The 20,913-nt window shown below is 43.7% G+C and overlaps 2 protein-coding genes across 2 annotated transcripts in view; both read left to right on the forward strand.

Moving 5' to 3' along the window:
• The first annotated feature begins 2,459 nt into the window (after positions 1 to 2,459).
• The window catches only part of LOC120728576 (zinc finger and SCAN domain-containing protein 2-like), a 29,882-nt gene continuing 11,428 nt past the window's right edge, over positions 2,460 to 20,913 (forward strand). The window contains exons 1-6 of the mRNA XM_040023598.1: positions 2,460 to 2,947; positions 9,595 to 10,712; positions 11,487 to 11,561; positions 11,825 to 11,846; positions 12,241 to 12,328; positions 12,371 to 12,532. Of these exons, the coding sequence (XP_039879532.1) occupies positions 9,619 to 10,712; positions 11,487 to 11,561; positions 11,825 to 11,846; positions 12,241 to 12,328; positions 12,371 to 12,532 (1,441 nt within the window). The 5' untranslated portion in view covers positions 2,460 to 2,947; positions 9,595 to 9,618. The remainder of the gene's footprint in view (positions 2,948 to 9,594; positions 10,713 to 11,486; positions 11,562 to 11,824; positions 11,847 to 12,240; positions 12,329 to 12,370; positions 12,533 to 20,913) is intronic.
• On the forward strand, positions 12,573 to 20,850 carry LOC120728150 (gastrula zinc finger protein XlCGF17.1-like). Its single transcript, XM_040022930.1, has one exon. The coding sequence runs from the start codon at positions 18,173 to 18,175 to the stop codon at positions 19,259 to 19,261; it is 1,089 nt and encodes a 362-aa protein (XP_039878864.1). The 5' UTR covers positions 12,573 to 18,172; the 3' UTR covers positions 19,262 to 20,850.

Here is a 20,913-nt window from a genome sequence, read left to right on the forward strand (position 1 = left end):
TGGGCTTGGATTTACAACATTATAAATTAAATGTGCTCTATTTGGAAGCAGCAGGCCCCGCCCCTTTCGACGGGTTGTGTGTGAGACTTTAAATCATCAAACTGTAAATTTTAAATTGTTATTGATCCTTTACTCCTGGTCCTAACGTGTATATTTATTTTCTTACTCCTCTTATATTGTTTGTTTACTTGCACTGCTGTAACTGGAGCCTCGTCGTCTCGTCTCTCTACATACTGGACTGTATGTAGCGGACAATAAAGTTTACTTTGACTTCAGCAGCGCGCAGGCGCACCGAGGGCTCTCGCGCTCACTTTTCCCTATAGAAAAAACATCGGTGCAAATTATAAGTCTGTATCATGATGTCTGGTGTTTTCGTGTTTGTTGGTTTGTTTTTATTTTGTTTTATTTTGCGAGTTGGTCATTAGATGCCGCTCCAGCCGGCCAGAGACTCCCCCGCCGCCCCGCCCTCTCCTCTCTGCGCCGCCAGCAGCAGGCGCACCTCGCAAACGGGGGGCGCCCTTACTCCCAGCAAACGGGCGATAGAAAACCGATCGGTGCCTGTGACATTCCCACTATGCGCTGGCTGATGTCGGGCAGCATGAGCATGGGCAGCATTTTTTTTGCCGACGCCCGTGATGCCGCCCCGGGCTACCGCCCGTGTCGCCCGTATCAAGAACCGCTACTGGCTCCACAAATGTATTAGACCAGCATCCAGTCCGTGTTTATGACACAGCATTCCTGTCATGCTCCGCCTGCCACTGTGCACTTTGATGTTTTATTGTTGTTACACATGAGCGTAAAATTCACAGTTTTACAAAAAAGCTGAAAAAAGTAAATCAGATTAATGTGTCACTTTAATCAAATAATAAAGTTATTTACTTGCATTCCTGGAAAAAAGGTTTTAGCGGTTAAGTGATGTGACTGAGCTGCTGGCTCAACTATCGGTGTAAAAACATGAAGTCACGTGTTTGTGTTTCCTTGATTTAAGAGAATTACAACACGTTTTGACAGAATCTTACAGGATCCGAGTTTCTCCTTTTTATGGCAGGTAGTCTGATATTGTTTGAGCACCTCACTGCTTTATTAAAGCGTCTGTATCTTATTGTTTGGTGGCGCTACTTATTTCATGTTTGTGGAGATTTATGCTTGTGTTTTAGCGCCCTCTAGGGGACACTGGGCACACAAACCCTGGTAAAGCCTTCGGGTCACGTGTTGGTCTGTTTGTTACATTATTCCACTCGTGATATTTTTGTACCTCCATGCTGAAGATGTTGGATCAGAGCAGCGTCTCCTTAAACTGCAGACAGACCACAAATCCTTTGTGGGCGTATATTCATATGATCGCGTGTTTCTGAGAATTCACAGCAGTGTTTGCAGTAACTATTGGTTACAAAGTACCCCGTAGCCCCTATGATCTATAGATGAGTTATATGAGTTTTATTTGCACACAGCTGAGGCAGACTTATATAAACAAGGTAACATTTATGCACAGAGAGGTCGTAGGTCAGCTGCAGCACTGTACCCTAAACAGGCCGAATGTTAACAGAAGCTGTGATTGTAGAGAAGCTAAGCAGACCACAGGACTACCACAACTCCATGACTGAGGACCTGCGTGCACAGAGTTTTAAAGGCAGACAGCAGATCACGTGCCTTACATCGTTTACAGGAGGTGCAGTGTTATTTCACAGTGTGGTACAGAGTGGACTATGGACGCAGCAAGGAGCTGCCCGCTGATGTCACTACATCGCATGTGGGGCAGGAAGTGTGGTCCATCAGAGCTGAGAAGCCATTCTCCTCACTCACCGCCTCCACCACTGCATCAGCACAGGGCCTGCCCTCCTCACCGGTCTTCGGTCTGTTCCTGTCCCCAGACCCGAGCGCAGGAGATGGCCGATGCCCCCGCAGTCATAGAAGAGCCTCAGGAGTGCCTGAGTCAAAACACATAAAAACTCTTAGAATGTGTTGCATATGTGAAGATGCTGCTCTTCTCTGTGTCAGCCTGAGCTGCTGAACGACGGCCCCACAGCATCGCGCTCTGCCTCCTTCAGTAGAAGATATTGTGAGTGCACTGTGACGCTGTGCTGGGCCCATCTCTACACATGACTGTCAGCTTGTTGCCACGCTCTGTGCTGCTCTTTGTGCCCTGAGTGAAGCTAACTCAAACCTGTTTGTGTCGACGTGGATTTATTTCACATTTCCATAACAGGACATACTTTAATCATCATCACATCTCATTATCTTTGGCACAAAGAGGTGTGCGTTTGCATTTTCAAATCTAGACGTTATGTTTTGAACTTTTTACAAATGATTTCCGCCAATGAAGACTCTGAGCACGCCACAAACACATTTAATTCCTCTTTTATTTTAGACCCACATCAAACAATAAAATAGTCTAAAGCCGTGTGTTAGTATTCATTCACGTCAGACTTTTTGGTGTTGAGTATATGAATGATCAGTAGTAGAATGGATATGATTCATTATGGATAAAAACCTGAACGAGGCCTTTTCTTTCCATTTTCTCTCCTTCATTATTTATAACACGCTGTTTATGTATTTATGGCTCAGTTTGGTACATTTAAATAGGTTTTAGGAAGAAAGAAGGACGTTTATTCCAAGCGGAACAAAGTATTTGAACATCCTCCTCCTGCCGGAACTTCAGAGCGGGACATCCGGTGGAAGTAAACAATGAAAAGGCGGCAGTATGGTTGTTCCAGCGTGAACTTTTGGAGGCTTTGTGCTGTGTGTGAGCTGAGTGTGTGAGCTGCGGCAGCAACGATGCCTTCAGCTCAGTATCTGAGAGAGTTTATCAACGAGCGACTAACTGCTGCTGCTGAACAAATATTCTTGGAGTTTGAAAAAACGATCGTCCAGTACGAGGAAGAGATCGACCGTCAGCGCAGACTGCTGGATATCACCTGGAAACCCCAAATCAAGCTGCACAGGACAGGTGAGTGTCCCTCTGAGGGAGGATCCTGATCACAGCTCTGCGGGACGTTAAGTCTGCGCACAGACGCGCGCGCACCGAACAAAAGGTCTCGTGCGTCCTGCGCGGTCTGGGCTCTCTGGAAGGTCGCCAACAGCTCAGCCACGTGATCAAATATCAGCTGATCGATTTGCAGCGTACACACGTGGTAAACTGTCGCGATCAACTCCGGACGTGGCCCCTGACGTCACACTGTGGGTCTGTTTGATGAGCCCGTCTCCTTTCCCTGACCTGGAGCGCGGGCGGCCAATGAGTGCACAGGACAAACTACGTCACCACCATGTTGTCTCTGTTTGTGAAAATAAACCCGGGCTTCATTAAAGCGTGGGTGAGGACACGCCCCGTGGGCTCTCAGGCAGCAGGGATTTAAAATAGCTCTCTACCGACTTACCTGAGCACACCTGCTCAGTCCGCCTCACACCACCTCCACCTGTTTTATAGGCGTGGGGTCAGCTCCAACCAGGCGCAGATGAGTGTCTGGATCCTTAACTGTGGGCCTGTCAGGCTGTCACATGCTGGGGAAAGAAAAACCCAGAGTTATGAACGCCGTGTAACCGTACAGCACCACCACGCCATGAGCTCGCTCTGACAGCAAACCGTGTTCACGTGCAGTCAGCTGTGCCTCGCACGCAGCTCTGGATAAATCCCTGCCTCCACCTGAGGCTCAGTCCTCAGGACCCCGCAGCAGATTTTCAGCAGAGTTCTCCCTGATGGCACAAACGTCCTCCTCTCAGACAGAAACACGACCTGCGTGGGTGCTGCTGTTGGAGCTGCACGGCTGTCGGCTGATTGCTGCTTATTATTACACGTTGTTGCTATTGTCACCATACATAACAGTTATTTAATCCTATTGTTTTTATCTGCTTTTTTAAGTGTTTATTGAAGTTATGCATGAAATGAAATGCACATCGTTTAACGGCTTCCTTAGTTTTAAGACTCATAAGTACAGAGGAGCATTGTAGTCTAGGTGTGTGCACTCACTTCAGGTACTTTTCCTTCACACAGGTGTGAGGACAGAAAAAAACAACACATGTGCAGATAAATGTAGTTTGTAACTGCGTACATGCATGGTGACATTAGTACGTGTTACTATACAGAGTAAAAACATTTAAACATTTATTCCTTCAATGGTGACTATCAGCAATATCCAGCGAAGCCGTGTCTCATACTCTAAAGTCAATAAAGTAATCTTTTCCATCTTATAAATCTGTAACGTTACATGAGTCCAGCTGGGTAATGTTGGTGGATCCTGTGTTGGCCATCATTTGGTCAGCAACACACCAAGTATTTATCTACACCCTGTGTGTCTGAGGGCGTGTGTCCTCTAGGGCCGCCACAAACGATTGTTGTGATAGTCGACTAATCAGATCATCATCCAACGTACAGCTTATCGCACCAGCAGCATCTGCTCTTATATAACTAGCATTAGCTTACAGCTTTAAGTGTTTAAGGTGCTAACTAAAAATAAAGACAAGATGATAGTTTATTAAATTTTAATGAAGTTTGCAGATTGTTTCGGTGAAGTTTAATAAACTCCTTGCTATCTAAAATATAACAGGACACCAGAGTAAATTCTCCAGCGTCTCACACTTCTGATAATCAGCTGTCTGCTTGATGTTTATTCAGCTGTGTAAAAACTATAACTTTAATCTCAGCCAAACCGATTTACTCAGGAACAAATAAAATACTGAAAAAAGCCAAACAATAACATTTTTAAGTTATCTAAGTGACTCATATATCATGTTTAACCTGAGTAGTGAAAGACGGCGGTGAGTTTGAAAACGATTTGCGGGAGTCCGGTGTTCTCACGGCTCTAGTGGGCCTTGCCCCCGGCTCGCTATCGAGCTAGTGGGTAACAGACGTCTCTGAAAACGTCGGAGCGCTTTTGAAAATATGTGGTGTCTTGATAAACTGAGCAGATATTTGAGGTTTACACAGCTACATTCTCGCCTGAAAATATGTTAAACATTTATTTTGTGACCCAGAAAGAATAATAAGAGTAACATTAAAACTAACTAGCTGCCGCCATTGTTGGAAACTGAGCTGGGCCGCGCTATGAATTCTGGGACAGAGCTTCTTCTTCTTCTTCGGGGTTTAACGGCAGCTGGCATCCTTGTACATGCAGTGCTGCCATCTTCTGTTTCAGTCCGTTATTACACTCTTAAATCCTGCTACTTATTCCTGCGTCTTTTGTGATCTTACAAAGCTTCAAACGACGCGTCGACTATTAAATCAGCCGTCGACGATTTTGATCGTAATCGTGACTAGTCGACTTATCGTGTCAGCCCTAGTGTCCTACAAACATGGATTTGAAATAAGAGTAAATATGTGCTACAGATGTTTTGTATCACTTCCTGAACGTCTCTGCAGTAGTTCTTAATATTCTTACAGTCCCAACACGCATGGTAGTGGTGTGCTTCCTCGTAGCCACAGTTGTTGTTGAGTGATGTTGAAATCATGAAGACTTTTGTATATTTCTTAGTTTCTGACCTTTCAGCATTTAGAAAGAGTTGGATGAACGGCCTCGCTGGTTTTTGGCCTTTAATGTTTCGAGTATAAAGCTTCTTAGCTGGAGATGTCTGTAGTGGTCTCGATTTTCTAAATGAAATGTTTGCTTTAAAGTTTGGAGACTTCGTCTTCCTTCACAACGCCACATATGGAGTCCTTTTTCTATCCAGTTTTTAAAACTAGCATCTATCTGATTTGGTGTAGATTCTGAATCATCCGCACACATTTCGATATTTTGTATCCTTCTCCAGCTTATTTTCTTTTATCACCATTTTACCCTGTAGAGTTGTCTGCCAGCACTGCCTGTACATGCGTATTGGTTATTGTTGTTCCATATGATGGATCCCACCAGTGCATCATTGCTCAAGTATAATATATTTTTGAACGCGGTGGGCCCAGCCACTGTTCTCTTTTAATGTTTTGTCATATAAATCTAGAGATCGTTTTATCCTGTTCAGTAAAATCTTTGTGATTAATCCTGAGTGGGAGGCACTGAAACATACAGAAATCTTTTGATGGTTTCTATTGTAGAGCTTATGCTCAGAGGTATGATCCTGTCTCTTTGATATAAATGGTTGTAATTTTGTTTCCATTTCAGTGGGTGTGCTTGTTTGGGTTTTTCACATGGACTGTAATTATAGGACCTCAGTTTACATCCTGTCATTGGACCAATGTTTTTGAGACAGTTCTTTACCTCAGGCAGGGACTCCTCGGGTGTTTTGAAGTATAAACGTACATCATTGACATTTATTGCAACACCTGTGATTTTTCTGTTGCAGCAAAGAGGAGACGAGGCACAGCCTTCTGCAGTACTCTGTATCAGCGCTGCCAACTAACAGAGCCAAAAGCCTCTTCAAGGATCACAGCCCGCTCTGTGTGCCGTTGTCTTGTATCATCCTGGGTTTATGTTGAAAGCCAGCTTGATCTCCTTTTTGTATATTGATGTTTCTGTGCCAATAATTTATGTCTTTGCCTACAAAGTAGCATCTTCTGTTCAGTCTCCCGAGTGTATGTGAAGTTCTTTTGATTTCTTGTTTCAGTGTATTCAGATTCTGGTTCAGTGCACGGCTGTTTTCCAGCTCTTTTTGGGAATCGTGCCGTTTTTCCTGCTGAACTTTCTTTTTCCTTGAGGCTGCTGCAGTCATTGTATCTGTGAGGACACCTCTCCATTATCATTTTCTTTCATGTACTTTTGAATTTCATTGCTCATTTCTTTCCTAAGATTAGCATCGTTAAGTAGGCTGGGCCTAAGTCTCCATGTTGTTTCTCTTTAGTCGACTACAATATTTATCGGGGCGCATTCGCTCAGGTCTACTGTTCCCACGTCCGACTCGATAGTTCTTGATCTGTCCCTGCGTTGGTCTATTCTGATATATGATGAGTGGTGTGTGGAATAGGGAGCACCAATCAAACCCATGTCCTCCATCAGCTCTTTCACTTTTGTACCGGTTGTTTTGTTGGAGCCTGTTTGTTTGGGGTTTAAGTGTATGTTCAGATCACCTCCACACGCCTTTAGACTGGCTAATCACCAACTTCTGCTTGTAAAAAGAGAAAGTACTGCAGGGTGGGATGTACACACCTTTTGCCTGTAACTGCCTTTTACTATTATTTTGGTTCTTATGAGGAGATTTCCTTCAGCAGACCTGGAGCTTGTCTCTGCTGCTGCCCTGGGGTGTGTTCTCTCCCGGGATGCTCCATGCTTGCTGGATCAGCTGCTCCACAGGATCCACGGGGGGGGGGCTTTGACCGGGGATCCTCGGTCCTTCAGGGTCTTTTGTAGCCTCATCAGCTGAGTGGTAGATTGAAGCTGATTTTCTTCAGCTTCACTTCGTTGTATTCTTTGTTTATTCAGCACGGCTGTCAGATAATCATGATCGAAATAAATCCTCCAATTTGTTGCCTTCATGTCTTTCTTAATCCGTGACTGAGAACCTTCACAGACGTGCTTTAAGCAGAATTTTGTTTCGTAGTGTGAAATGTGATCACCGTCGATCTGAGTCTTTCAGTGGAGGCAGGCTTGGAGGTGAGCGCTCTGTGTGCAGCTCAGTGTCCGGTGGACTGTCCAGGTTTTCTCTGAGTTTCTCCACAAAACCTCCCCTCTTCATTTTCTGTGACATTATACATCCTAATATTGTCTCTCCTGGCTCCTCCTGGTCCATAAGTTCTCCATCGTGTCGGGCTTGAGCTTTGAGCACATGTTTGATCACCTGCTCCAGTATTTGAGCTCTGCTTTCGCCTGCTTCAGTCCGGTTTTCCACCTCTCCGATTCTCCTGTTAGTCTAAGACATCTAAGGTAAAATTACCTTTTATATCTTCGAGCTGTGTGTTTTGCTCTCCTTTTGAAATTCTTGAATTTCTTGTAAGATTATCTCCGTATTTACCCCAGCAGGTTGGAGGGATGTCTGCCTCATGTTGTCTTCAGCATTGCCAGCACATAGCAGGCCCACGAGTCCTCATCCACTTACTGCGTCAGGTTCTTCTTTCTTTTCCTCTCGTTTCCATTTTTCCTGCTTTCAGCGTTTTTAACATCAAACAGGTTTTAAATCTCAGTTTGCAGGACATGTTTCTGTTTTTGATCGGAGGAGGTGTGTCTATGCGGCCGTCATGAGAGAGGGCGGAACAGGAAACCCCCATTGTTTGTTTTCATTCCTCCTACATGTCATGCAGCCGTCTGCCACCAGGTGGAGCATGACTGTCCAGAAACACTGTCAGAGTCAGAGAGACTTTATTAAGTCGTCATAGCAACAAATATATAACCAACAACAAGCGCTCGTATAAAACGAGCGTAGAAGCAGAGATATTGATGGATAACTGTGAGGTGTGACTAATCGTGTTCCACATGTGTGGATCTGACACCAGTGGATGAATGACAGCAGCAGAAGGAACGAGCTCCTGTTCCCTCACACAGCCAGGCTGAAGGAACCTGTTGCTGAAACTGGGAGTCACTGATCACCTCCTCCAGGCTGGGAGCTTCAGAGCTGCACACACTGAAGGATCTGAGCCGGCTCAGACTCTTTCTGTAGGCAGCGTCCGGCCGGCAGACCTCTCCAGCTTCTCATCCAGCTGGACTCCCAGATACTGACAGGATGTGACATCAGTGCCACCAAAGCAGACAGGCGAGGGTCGGGATCTGTTCTTGTTTCTGTTAAAGGCAAAAGAATTAGATTAGGGACACAAGTGGAGGTCATCATTCATGGCGTGCGGCACAATACGCCACGCTGTGTCATCGTCGTCTCTGTTTCGGATGTTACATGTTTTGTAGGAACATGCTTGCATCTCTCGTGTATATACGGCCGCTTTATTGTCCACGTGGTTCTTCAGTGTTCAAAGGTGCCGCACGGTCAAGCTCATTAAATGAGTGATGTCATTAAAGCTTTCAAACGCCTCTGATTAGACGGTTTTTGGCGTTTTCTATGAAACGCAAACGCAGCACATGTTCCAGACATTTCCACGTCTCGCACGATTTGTTGTCTTTTAAAGTGTTTGTCCTTGTTCCTGATGTGCAGCTTCCAAACACAAAGCGTCCGGCTCGAGACGCATCTTTCACAAACGGGGCGATATATCTCCAGATGTTCTGGGAGTGCGTCCCTCCGTGCTGTTGGACAACCACACAGCATGTCCGGGCGTTCCCTTTGCAGTGACAGGAGGACACAGCAGCTTTTAAACCAGTACTGTGCTTGTGCTGCGGGTCAGGTCCTCCTCTGTGTCACTGGGATTGTCTCATCCTCAGAATTGATGATGCTATTGCTGGACTGGGTGGGGTTGTGGATGTGGGTGTAAAGGGTGGAGCACAGCCCCATGGGGAGCCAGCAATCACACAGAAGTGAGGCAGTGAGGGGTCGTCAGCTGGTCACCGGTCTGTGACCAGGACATGAGCTGAAGTCCACAAAGGGCAGCGTAGCGTAGATCACCTGACTGAATCCCAGACATGTATAAAAGACGACGTGTTGAACTGAACAAATCTGTTTTATCCCGTGGCAATGAAACTGAAATAAAGATGCTTCGTTTTCAGACAACTACTATACGTGTGTGTGTGTGAGGACACTGTTGTGTCATTTGTAGATTGAACTAATGTTTTCGTGGTTTGTCTCTCTGTCTGTGAGGAGGAGCAGCTGTGTGACCTGAAGATGAACTCCAGTGAGGACCAGGAGGAGCCGACGCCTCTACACATTAAAGAGGAACAGGAGGAAGTGCGCACCAGCCAGGAGGATGAGCAGCTCGTCCTGAAGGAGGAGACCGACGCCTTCTTGGTGACTGCTTTTGATGACAGTGACCACAGTGACCCAGAGGCTAACGGTCACCAGCTTCACTCTGACGGCGCTCCCGGCAGCTCTCCGGTGTCAGAGAGTCAGCGTGACGCCGACTCGAGTAAAAAGCCTTTTAAATGTAATGTTTGTGGAAAAGCCTTTAAGAAAAACTCTTACGTAAAGGAACACCAGAAAATCCACTCAGGCGAGAAGCCGTATACTTGCCAAACATGTGAGAAGAGTTTCACTCGGAGGGCTCACCTGTTGGGTCACATGAGAACCCACACGGGCGAGAAGCCGTACTCCTGTGAAACGTGCGGGAAAGGTTTTACTCAGAGCAGTCACCTGCTGAGCCACATGCGGCTTCACACAGGTGAGAAGCCATACGCTTGTGAAATATGCGGGAAAGGTTTTATTCAGAGGGGTCACCTATTGGTCCATGTGAGAACGCACACCGATGAGAAGCCGCACACCTGCGAAGAATGTGGGAAGAGTTTCCGATTCAGCGGCACTTTGTCGGTGCACATGAGAACGCACACGGGCGAGAAGCCGTATTCCTGCAAAGCCTGCGGGAAAAGTTTCCGTCAGAAAAAGATTCTGTCCGTGCACATGCGCACTCACACGGGCGAGAAGCCGTATTCCTGCGCAACGTGCGGTAAAGGTTTCGCTCAAAAAAGCGATCTGACGATCCACGAGCGAACGCACACGGGCGAGAAGCCGTATCCCTGCAAAGCCTGTGGGAAGAGCTTCCGCCAAAAAAACATCTTGTCCGTGCACATGAGAACGCACACGGGCGAGAAGCCGTACTCATGCAAGAGCTGCGGGAAAAGTTTCCGTCAGAAAAGCATCCTGTCCGTGCACATGAAGACGCACGCCGGTCAGGAGCTGTATCCCTGCGACGCGTGCAGCGCCACTTTTCCGTCTAGTCGCAGCTTGTTGGAGCACCTGGACACTCACACAGGTGAGGAGTCGTAGCCTGGAAAGCTGCAGGTCGGAGCGGGGCGTTGGCGTCTACCTCCCGCCTCGACTTTTGGCTCCGACGGCAAAGGAGCTCGTCAGCTCGTGTTGTTCACGCAGCCGTTTTCCTTTGCTTCGTCCATCCAACCCTAACCGTACCAACGCGCTCTGTTCCTGTCATGTTGTCATCGACGGTTCCTGACCTGGATTCTGTCGTGGCTGCAATCCTCCCAGTTTCATTTTACCCTTCGTGTGTCATACTTACGGTAACTTTGTATCATTTCAGACTGTAGAGGCGACACTAACAAAGTGTAGGTTGTTGTTAAAGTAACCTGTATAAATAAAGTTTCTTCTAAATTGTGATCATGTTTTTCTTTTGCCCTGTTTATGAAATAAGAGAAAGTTTCAGTCACAGCGGTTTCACCCTCACCTCGCACTCTGAGAGAAGCTGCCCTCCCCCTGAACGATTATGACCTATGAGCTGTTCCACACGTCACAGCCACAAATTTAAATGTGCTGGGGGTTTTATGTGACGGGTAAACAGAATAGAGCATAACTGAAAATGATTGAGCAAGTTCACATGTTAGAATGACCCCGTCAGAGTTCAGACATACATGGATGCTCTCCATCCACTGACTGAACTCTGCCCCCTCGAGTCAATAAAACATCGACTGACCCGCTGCGGCGAGCAGCTGGAAGCTCGTCATTGTTTGATCCACAACAACAAAATGACTCGACTCAGTTTATTTATGGTTGTTTTTGTTCACTAAAGCTCTTATCCACGTCACCAGCGTTAACCCTGGTTTCTTCTTACTGGGGCATATCACCATGGTAACCTACGCTGCAAACAGCTTTGAGATCAGCAGGTATGAAAATGCCTGCTGACCAATCAGAGCTCCGGAAAACGCCACCATTCCTGGAAGATCCCTCGTAGGAGGTCCAGACGTTTCTCCAAAGTCTCGTGTTTCTGTGACGAGCCTCTGGAGGAAAAACAGATTCTCAGATTTATCCTTTCTTCTTTTTTCCTGTTTGCTGCAAACAGCTTTCTACAACTGTTAATATGTGACCCTGAAACAGGATCGTTTGTACCCGTTAAGTCCTGTGTTTGAATTCTGTTTTTATTCTTTAGTCGGAGCTCGATAAACATCTCTGTCAGGACGGAGCGATGATAAAGCTGAACTAAATCAACGCCTGTGGGAATAAATCACAGAGCGTATGAATACTGATGGTTTTCTTTTAAATGGAACATTTGGGTTTTTTCTGTCGTCTGAAAAGAGATTAAACTCCAGAAGAAGTCATAGAGCAGAAGATATAGTCTCAATACTAAGGTTTGGTCATACAGTTTATATGACACTAAAAAGGATCATCTGAGCAAGTAATGTTAGAATGTGGTTAATATAGACGGGAAAGCCAAATCTGACTTACAGAAAAATAGTTCAATTATGAATAAAAGAAATATTACAAAGCGACAAAGGTGATGTAGTTTCAGGGTTTTAAGAGCAACAGGTGTTTTTATGAGGTGTAAAAGCTGTTCTCATCCAGAAGGTGGCGGTAATGCACCAGAAGTTGAAGAAGAGCTGCCAGAACTGTGAGGACGGACATCCGGTGGCTGGACCGTTAGCTTTGCTCCTGTGTGAGCGGAGAGTGTGAGCTGTGGCAGCAACGATGCCTTCAGCTCAGTATCTGAGAGAGTTTATCAACGAGCGACTAACTGCTGCTGCTGAACAAATATTCTTGGAGTTTGAAAAAACGATCGTCCAGTACGAGGAAGAGATCGACCGTCAGCGCAGACTGCTGGATATCACCTGGAAACCCCAAATCAAGCTGCACAGGACAGGTGAGTGTCCCTCTGAGGGAGGATCCTGATCACAGCTCTGCTGGAGATCACGGCAGGTGAGCGCAGGTGGAGCCTCGGCTCCGGTTTCCTCTCGGGTCCGACTTTTTCTCTTCTTTCTTTTTTCCAAAACCTTTATTAAAAAACAGTATACAGAGAATGTGCACGAATTAACAAGTTACATACGTTCAAATGATTTTAAATAGCACAAAATCGTATTTATTAAGTGATCCACGAATCAATCTTGTGTAAGATAGAGTATCATTATAGTAGAGTTTAAATTAGGCTTTGGCTACTGTATTTGCATTTGTGGAAATAAAAGTTAGCTAAGATAACTAACAAATTTATTGTAACGTATATATCACCTTCTTTTTTGCCTTCGAAATAAACAAAATTTTTCTCGTTAATGTCACTGACAAAGGAATTCCAATAAGAGATTCTCTCTGGAACAAAGCACGAATATTCGTATTAGCAGACAGATTCTTCCAGTGTGTGAACCCACAGGGTTCAGAGAGGCAGATGATATGCAAGGTTGAATACCTGTAGAAAGCATTATAATACGCGGAGGTATCGCATCAAATAATACGACATATTCTTTGGATGTGGCTGAAAATTTATAGGTGTTTAAAAATTCTGGATAAGACATAAGCTGCCCATTAGGATTAAACAGCTGTTTTACTAAAATAATCAGTTTCTCAACCCACCTAGAAAAAAATAATGATTTATTTTTATGCACTATGTTCCTATTATTCCAGATTAAACACGTATGGGGAGTAAAGTTGTGTTTATATAGAAGGGACCAGGCTAATAGAAGTTGTTTGTGAAACATCGACGGTTTTCTGGAAGCTTATCTATATTATAATCACAACCTAAGACAAAACTTAGACCCCCAAACTTAGAGAAAATGTAGTGAGGAATACAATTCCAGATGGAGACCTGATCTTTAGGAAAATGCTTTGTCTGGTTAATCTTCAATGTATTGTTTAGAGCAGGGAATCCAAAACCTCTGTGTTCATCGTCATTCATCACTACACTCGTGCTGATGTAATGTGTCCCGTTTTTCCAGAGGAAGTTGAAGAGCATTCTGTCAACATCCTTACACGTTTTGCCGTCCACATGCAGAGAAATTGCTGCATAAGTCAGTCGAGACAGACCTTCTGCTTTTCAGAGCAATACCCCTCCTTTAAACTTAAATCTCTCTGCAACCATTGATTTCATTTGGTTTGAGATTTTTTAATAATTTGGGGAAAACTTAGTAAAATTCTCTTGTTTTTGTTTTGTTTTTTATCTTTGCTCATCAGACCTAAATATGTTGCTTCATTTTTAACTGTTATATTACAAATACTCTGAACATTACACTCTTTGACAGGTAATAACTGACATTTATTTAAGTTTAGCATCAATCCAGACCCTTCTGAGAAATCCTGTAAATGTAAAGCAGTCAGCACCTGGTTGGCATTTTAAAGAAAGGTTGTGGTATCATCTGCCAACTGACTGCTATGTTTATACCTTTCACAGGGCTATTCGAAATATGAGAGGCAAGAATTTGGGTGCAAAGTAAAAAGATCCGCGCTGATCGGCGTACACCTCGATTGAGACCAAAACGAGAAGTGGTGCCGTTTTTCATTCTAACACAGCTATTAGCATTGGAATACAGAGTTTTGATAGCTCTGCAGAAGATATCACCAAAACCACATTTCTGAAGTGTGAGAAATATAAACTCATGCTCAGTTGAGTCAAAGGCTTTATAGAAGTCCAGGAGAAGGATCAATGAGTCATCAGATATTAATGCTGAGTAGTCCAGAATATCCAAGACGAGTCTAATATTATTGGAAATGTGCCTGTTTGTCATAAAACCAGACTGTGTCTCGTCTACAATATCATCCAAAATATATTTAATTCTTCTAGCTAGCAATAGAGCTAATATTTTATAATCATTATTTAGGAGGCTTGTTGGTCTCCAGTTGTCTGTAGAAAGTAGGTCCTTCTTAGGTTTGGGAATTAAAGTAATACGTCCATCCATCTTTTTCCTGAACGAACAAAAGCTCCTTCAGCTTTCTGGCGCAAATCTCATCCAGTTTAGATTGAAAGGTCCTAAAACGTAATCTGTCCTCCTCCGAGACCTCGTCTGGTGGGAGTTAATATATCAAAGAACAATCTGATTTTCTTCTGCTGCTGCACTTGACTCTTTTTGCCCCACACCGTCTCAACACTTGTTTCAAATTTCCCACTTTGTGCTGTAGGAATTCTCAGTATTAGCCTTGTCGATAAAGTGTTTTATAAGGCTTGTAATACGCTCTTCCTCTTTGGAGCTTTTCTCTGCCTTTGACATCTTTTATCTTCTCACATGCAAAGTCCGCCATTCTTCTGATTCCGGCAATCTGTAACGCGAGGTCATCCATTCTTTCGTTTATTAGCTTTGATAGTTTCAGCAACATCCACGCTATCTTCCTTTGAGCGCAACGCCTTTCTTTGGCGCCGGAGACTGGCTGGATGAGACGGGTAGAGGTGGAAACTCGCCCATCACATCCTCAGTTATTGGGAGAGGTAGTGAAATAGCCGAGTAGTCACGGCAGTTGTTGGTTTACCGACACGGCTGTTAGGCTAGCATTAGCCTTTAGCAGTAGCTTTGTTCTGGAGCTAGCCGAGGGTCTTTTATTATCACGCTGTGACATTTTGGCGCTTTATTCATCAAATTCAGTCCTTTTCTGGATTAAATACAGAAGAAGCTTCTAAAGTCTGAATTGACATGATGTTCCTACCGTATTATAAGCTTACGTTTGCTAAGCTCGGCAGAAAAGTTTATTGTTAGAACAATAAAGTTTTTACATTATAACATGATGTAGCTCTGGTTTTTGTTTGCCTGGGTGGCAGGTCGACACTTCTGTAATGCAGCGCTTTTCACAGATAAAAATCATAAAGTGCTTCACAATACTAGGAATCAAAATACAACAAATAACAATGTAAAACAATCAAATACAACAAAAATTAATTGAAAGCTTGTCTATATAAAAATGTCTTCAGCGTAAAAACAGTAGAAGAGAATTCCACAGCCTGAAAGGCCCGATCACCACGAGTTTAAATGGAGTGCATGCGGCGACCAGCAGTCTGACCTGATGACCTCAGAGCTCGGGACGATGAATGCAGTTTCAGCAGGTCCGATATGGACTGGGGAGCCTGAAAGGTTAGAACTAAAACAAGTAAAAAGACCTTTGCAAAAATCCAAACTGGAAGAAATAAAAGCATTAATAATCATCTGCAGTTCAGCCTTTGACACCATTAGCCCGAGTTTTGAGATATTCCTTAGACGATGAAAGCAGTTGTGGACCAAGCGACATCGAGCTGTCAAATACGACACCGAGGTCTCGAAGGCTTGGTTTAACAGAAGCTGATATGCTGCCTAATTTCTGAGATCATATGGTCGGGACCAATAATTAATGTTTTATCAGAGTTTCGCTGGAGGAAGTTGTCGTTCACATGGAAGTCCTCATGTTTTTAAATCTGTCACATTGTGTTTGTTCATAAACCTGCTGCTAATCAAACTGAGTTTGTTGCACTGTGATGGGTTCAAGGGTTCTCCCTCCTGCTGAATCCACTTTAACCTCTTCCCCATTTTTATTTCTCTGCTCATGTTCTACTTAATCAGCTGTCCAGCTGATCGGTGGTGTGGTGAGGAAAATGTGGGCTCCTCATCGATGTTACAGAAAGACAGAGACAGGAGACCGAGGCCTTTTTATTTACTTTTATTAAAAGACTTTCATTGTTGTCTGAAGATAACAGTGCAGCTGGACATAGAGGCCTTTTTTTGCTGAGCTCTGTAATCTTGTCAACAGGATCATTTAATGAAAATGAGGAATCTACAGATGCAACATCTGGAATACGGAGTGTGGAATATGTAAACAAAGCAACATAAAAACCAGTTACTCAGCCACTCATCAGAATCCAAACCTGAGAGCCTGACAGCATCTCACTCAGGTTGAGCTCTGGACTCTGACCAAACCATCGTAGTTGCTCCATTCTTTCCTGTTTCAGCCATTCTGTTGGATCTTTGTGCTGCTGCGGATGGTCCGAGCTTCAGCTGTGGGACAGACGGCCTCACACTTACTCTAGAACACTTAGACAAGAGTTCACGGTGCACTAAGATCATCGTCCCTCCTCCACCGTGCTGACAGCTGCTCTCAGGTGTTTTTGCTGATATGCTGGGTTTGATTTTGTGTGTTATGGACAAATATCTCCACTTTGGTCTTGTCTGTTTGAAGGATACTGCTCCAGGAGGCTTTCTTTGTTAGACAGAAGAAGCCTTCCCCTGCAGTCCTGCATGCTCAGGCTTTTTTTTAGTCATACTGTCATGAAGTTTAAGCTTAAACCTGCAAACTGAAGAGTCTGAGATGGAGCTCTTGGGTCTGTTGCATGCTCTGACCTGTGTCATTAATCTTCTGCACTGCAGAATGATTGACTTTGGTTTATTTTGATATGATCTTATAACCTTTCCAGATTGATGGGCAGCTGCAGTTTCTTCTCTAAGATCACTGCTGATGTCTTTCCTCCTCAGCATCATGTTAACACACACCTGAATGCTCCAGACCAACAAAACATCCGCTTTCATAGCAGGGCTCACACTGCCGATGATCAGCTCATTGTGAAGCTGGTTATGAGCACCTGGCTGCTGCTTACACACTCAATAAATATCTGCAAAGCTCTCGTGGCATCTCTAAGGTGTTCTACAGCGTCGTGGAGGAGTGTGACAGCTCCTCTGCATCAGTCCATCAGAGCGCGTGATCAGGCGTGTTTGACACTCAGCATTTATTTTTAATTTGGCTTCTTCTTTCATTAAGCTAGCAGTAGTTACCCTGGAACAGCGGGTCAGGGCAGACCTGGAACAGGACCTGGAAGCACCTTCCCACCTTTGACGTGACCTTTAACCTGTACCGTCCAACAAATCTGTCAGGTCCAGCTGGTTGCATAAGTGTGCTCACACTTAGACTAATACTTTGATTTAGTCACTGCTTTCAGGCTTCTTGGGTTAATGTCTTAGTTTACAGAGAGCTCACAAAGCATGAAAGCAACCTCATTGTTGAAAGACATCAGTCAGAAGAAGGGAAAATAAATTCCACAGCATTAGATTTATCCTGGAACACAATGAAGACAAAATATGGGACGACAGTGGCGATGCAAGACCTGCAGCATCACCGAAGGAGCTGCAAGAACTTCTGTTAAGCAGTGACAGCCGTCTCCCTTCATAAGTCTGGACTGTGGGGGATGTGTCAAAGAGGGAAGCCTTTTCGAACAAAGGAAAACATCCAAGCCCGGCTACAGTTGGCATAAAAATACAGTAAGTCTTCCAAAAACATTTTGGTCTAATGAGACCGAGGTTCAGCTTTTTGGCCACAGGTACTTCTCTCTTTGTATTGCGTGGACATGTCACCATATTCAGATGATTTGATTCTGCGTTAGAAATACACCAACAGCACAACTCAAGAGCTCTGTACAGACGACTTGAGTTAGTAAAATTTAAGCCTTAATCCAATGAAAACAGGTGAGTTGTAACAACATCGTCCACCATACAGGAGGATGTTGTATCTGTAGCAACCGAACCAGTTTCTGTATCGGGCTGTAAACATATGCATTTTACCAGGGGATTCTATGGTTTATGATTTTAACCAGAGTTTATTTGCTGTGTTTTTAATCATGTCTCTTCTTTCATTTGTTGTTGACACTCCAGACGTCCAACAGCAGCCTGTCTGTAAGGAGGAGGAGGAGGTTCTCCCTGAGCAGCAGCTCTGGAACCAGGAGAGGAGCTCCAGTCTGGACCAGGAGGAACCAGAACCTCCACAGATTAAAGAGGAAGAGGAGGAACTGTGCAGCAGTCAGGAGGGAGAGCAGCTGGGACTGAAGGAGGAGACGGATACCTTTATGGTGACTGAAACTTATGAGGAAAGTGACCACAGTGAACCAGGAGGAGACAGGGAGCAGCTTCTCTTTGAGAGTTCTGTGAACAACAACAGCAGAGATCACCGAGCAGAACATTATAAAGAAGCAAGATCAACCAAAACCGTAGAGTCAGAGTCAAAAAAGAAGCATCGGAATAACAATGGAGACAGCTCAGTTATGTCAGAGAGCGAGAGTAACACAGGTACAGGTGTGAAGTCTGTAAAATGTTACGTTTGTGAAAAAACTTTCAAGAAAAAATCTCAGATGCAGATACATTACAGAACGCACACAGGCGAGAAGCCGTATTCATGCAAAACATGTGGGAAACGATTCAGCCAAAACTGCCATTTATCTGTTCACATGAAGATCCACAAAGGGGAGAAACCGTTCCTCTGCAATGTATGTGAAAAAACCTTCCGAGACACACTAACACTGAAATATCACATGAGGGTTCACACGGGCGAGAAGCCGTACTCATGCACAATTTGTGGGAAAGGTTTCTGTCAAAGTAATAACTTAAACATCCACATGAGAACACACACGGGCGAGAGACCTTACCCCTGTCACATCTGTGAGAAAAGATTCATTGACTCGTCCACACTTAAGCGACACATCAGAACTCATACTGGTGAGAAGCCGTATGTTTGCAAAACATGTGGGAAAAGCTTCATTCAGAAAAATATTCCGTCTGTCCACATGAGGATCCACACAGGCGAGAAACCACATCCCTGTGAGCTCTGCGGAAAAAGCTTCCGGTCTCGTGAACTCTTGTTAGTCCACGTAAGAACACACTCAAAGTAGTATTTCTGTGAGACTTGTGGGAAAAGTTTCAGTGATCGTGGTATTTTTACTGCCCACATGAGAGGGCACTCAGGTGAGACGCTGTAGCTGTGGGAAACTAGAAAAGGACTCACGTGTAGCAGGTTCTTATTTGGTGCATACATTTTTCAAAGTAGAAAAGAAAAGCAGTCCTCATACTGAAAGCACCTTTGGACTGTGCTTCACTGTGATTATGTTAATGACATGTGCCAACAGGATAGAGTTCATGCTAATGGTGAGGTGTCAAGCTGTCCTTTGGATTCTTACAGAAAAGCATCTCATTAAGTAGTAATTTATTTATTTTTTTGGAAATTGTTGATGCAAACTTTTACAGGAAACGGGAAGTGTGTTGTTGCCACGGATTTATCAAATTATACTGTGAGCTGTTTCTTTTCATTTTGAAAAATCTAGTTCAGAATTAGTTGTGAAGTTTGTTTTTGCTGTTTAGCGTTATATTTATAGGCCTGCAGGGTTCAGGTCTGTGGTGTCCTCCTCTGTCTTGTGGCTTTTTACTGGCACAGTTTGTGGGCCATCTTATTGTGACACCTGATTGTTCTCTTATTTAGTTATAGCAGTATTTTTAAATGGTTGTACACAAATTGCATTGCATTTTTAGATAAATAGTTGTTTACAAAATTTGTGCATACGTTTTCAACATGTACAATTTATATTTGCATTTCAAGTTATGAAAATAATTCACTAAACGGGTGTGATTTCTATAGTAAAAAAAATATAACTACTGCTAGGATTTTGTGTTTTTGTTTTTTATGATTTCAGATCAGTTGTGTTAACACAGTATGTCAATGAAAAAATAACTGTAAATTCAGAACCATGAGGTTGAGCTGAAGAGAATGATACCAAAAAAGGTCAGAACATTTGAAGGTGACATATAAATAATGTAAAATCAAAAGGAGTCAAAATGGACAATTATATTTTGGACCCCAGAGGGTGAACCTAACAAATCATGAAAAATTAGGTTTAATTTTTGTTTATGAAGGTGCAGATTTCTGACATTTTGTGTAAATGTAAACATGTAACAATCTGATTTTTCTAACAAGGCTACACAGTACATGACATCAAAATTCACGTTTATGTAACTGAGATGTTTAACCTCCGAAGACCCGAACTCTTCCCTGGCATGCATTTTTAATTTCTTATGCTATTTGGGCTGATTGGGACCAGATGAATGTTAAAACAAAGAATTACCTGATGTGTTTTGTTTTGTTTTTTCACCTGATTTTCATTTATGAGAAAAATTAGATCCAAATATGAGGATATTCATTTTAAATCTCCATAGGACAGTGGCAGTGTAATGTCCTCATAAGTGGATATCAGGCCCTTATAGAGAAAACTTTTGTATTTTGGTCAAAACAACCCAAAATGTGACGTCCACATATGTGGACGCCAGGTCCTAGGAGGTTAATTATGCAGGCTACAGAAAATAACTAGGTTATAGACTATATTAATGTGAAACGTGTATACTTGCTGCATTTGAATCATTTTAGCCATATGTATTCAATTCAATTTAATTTTATTTATACAGCGCCAAATCACAACAACAGTTATCTCAAGGTGTTTTATATTGTAATGTAGACGCTACAATAATACAGAGGAAAAACCCAACAATCATATGA

Source organism: Simochromis diagramma, unplaced genomic scaffold, assembly GCF_900408965.1.
Source record: "Simochromis diagramma unplaced genomic scaffold, fSimDia1.1 OVJJ01000385.1, whole genome shotgun sequence".
Taxonomy (NCBI): Eukaryota; Metazoa; Chordata; class Actinopteri; order Cichliformes; family Cichlidae; genus Simochromis; species Simochromis diagramma.

Excerpts from the sequence above, each read along its gene's own strand:
- LOC120728150 (XM_040022930.1), top strand. The coding sequence starts at position 18,173 with ATGGTTTATGATTTTAACCAGAGTTTATTTGCTGTGTTTTTAATCATG.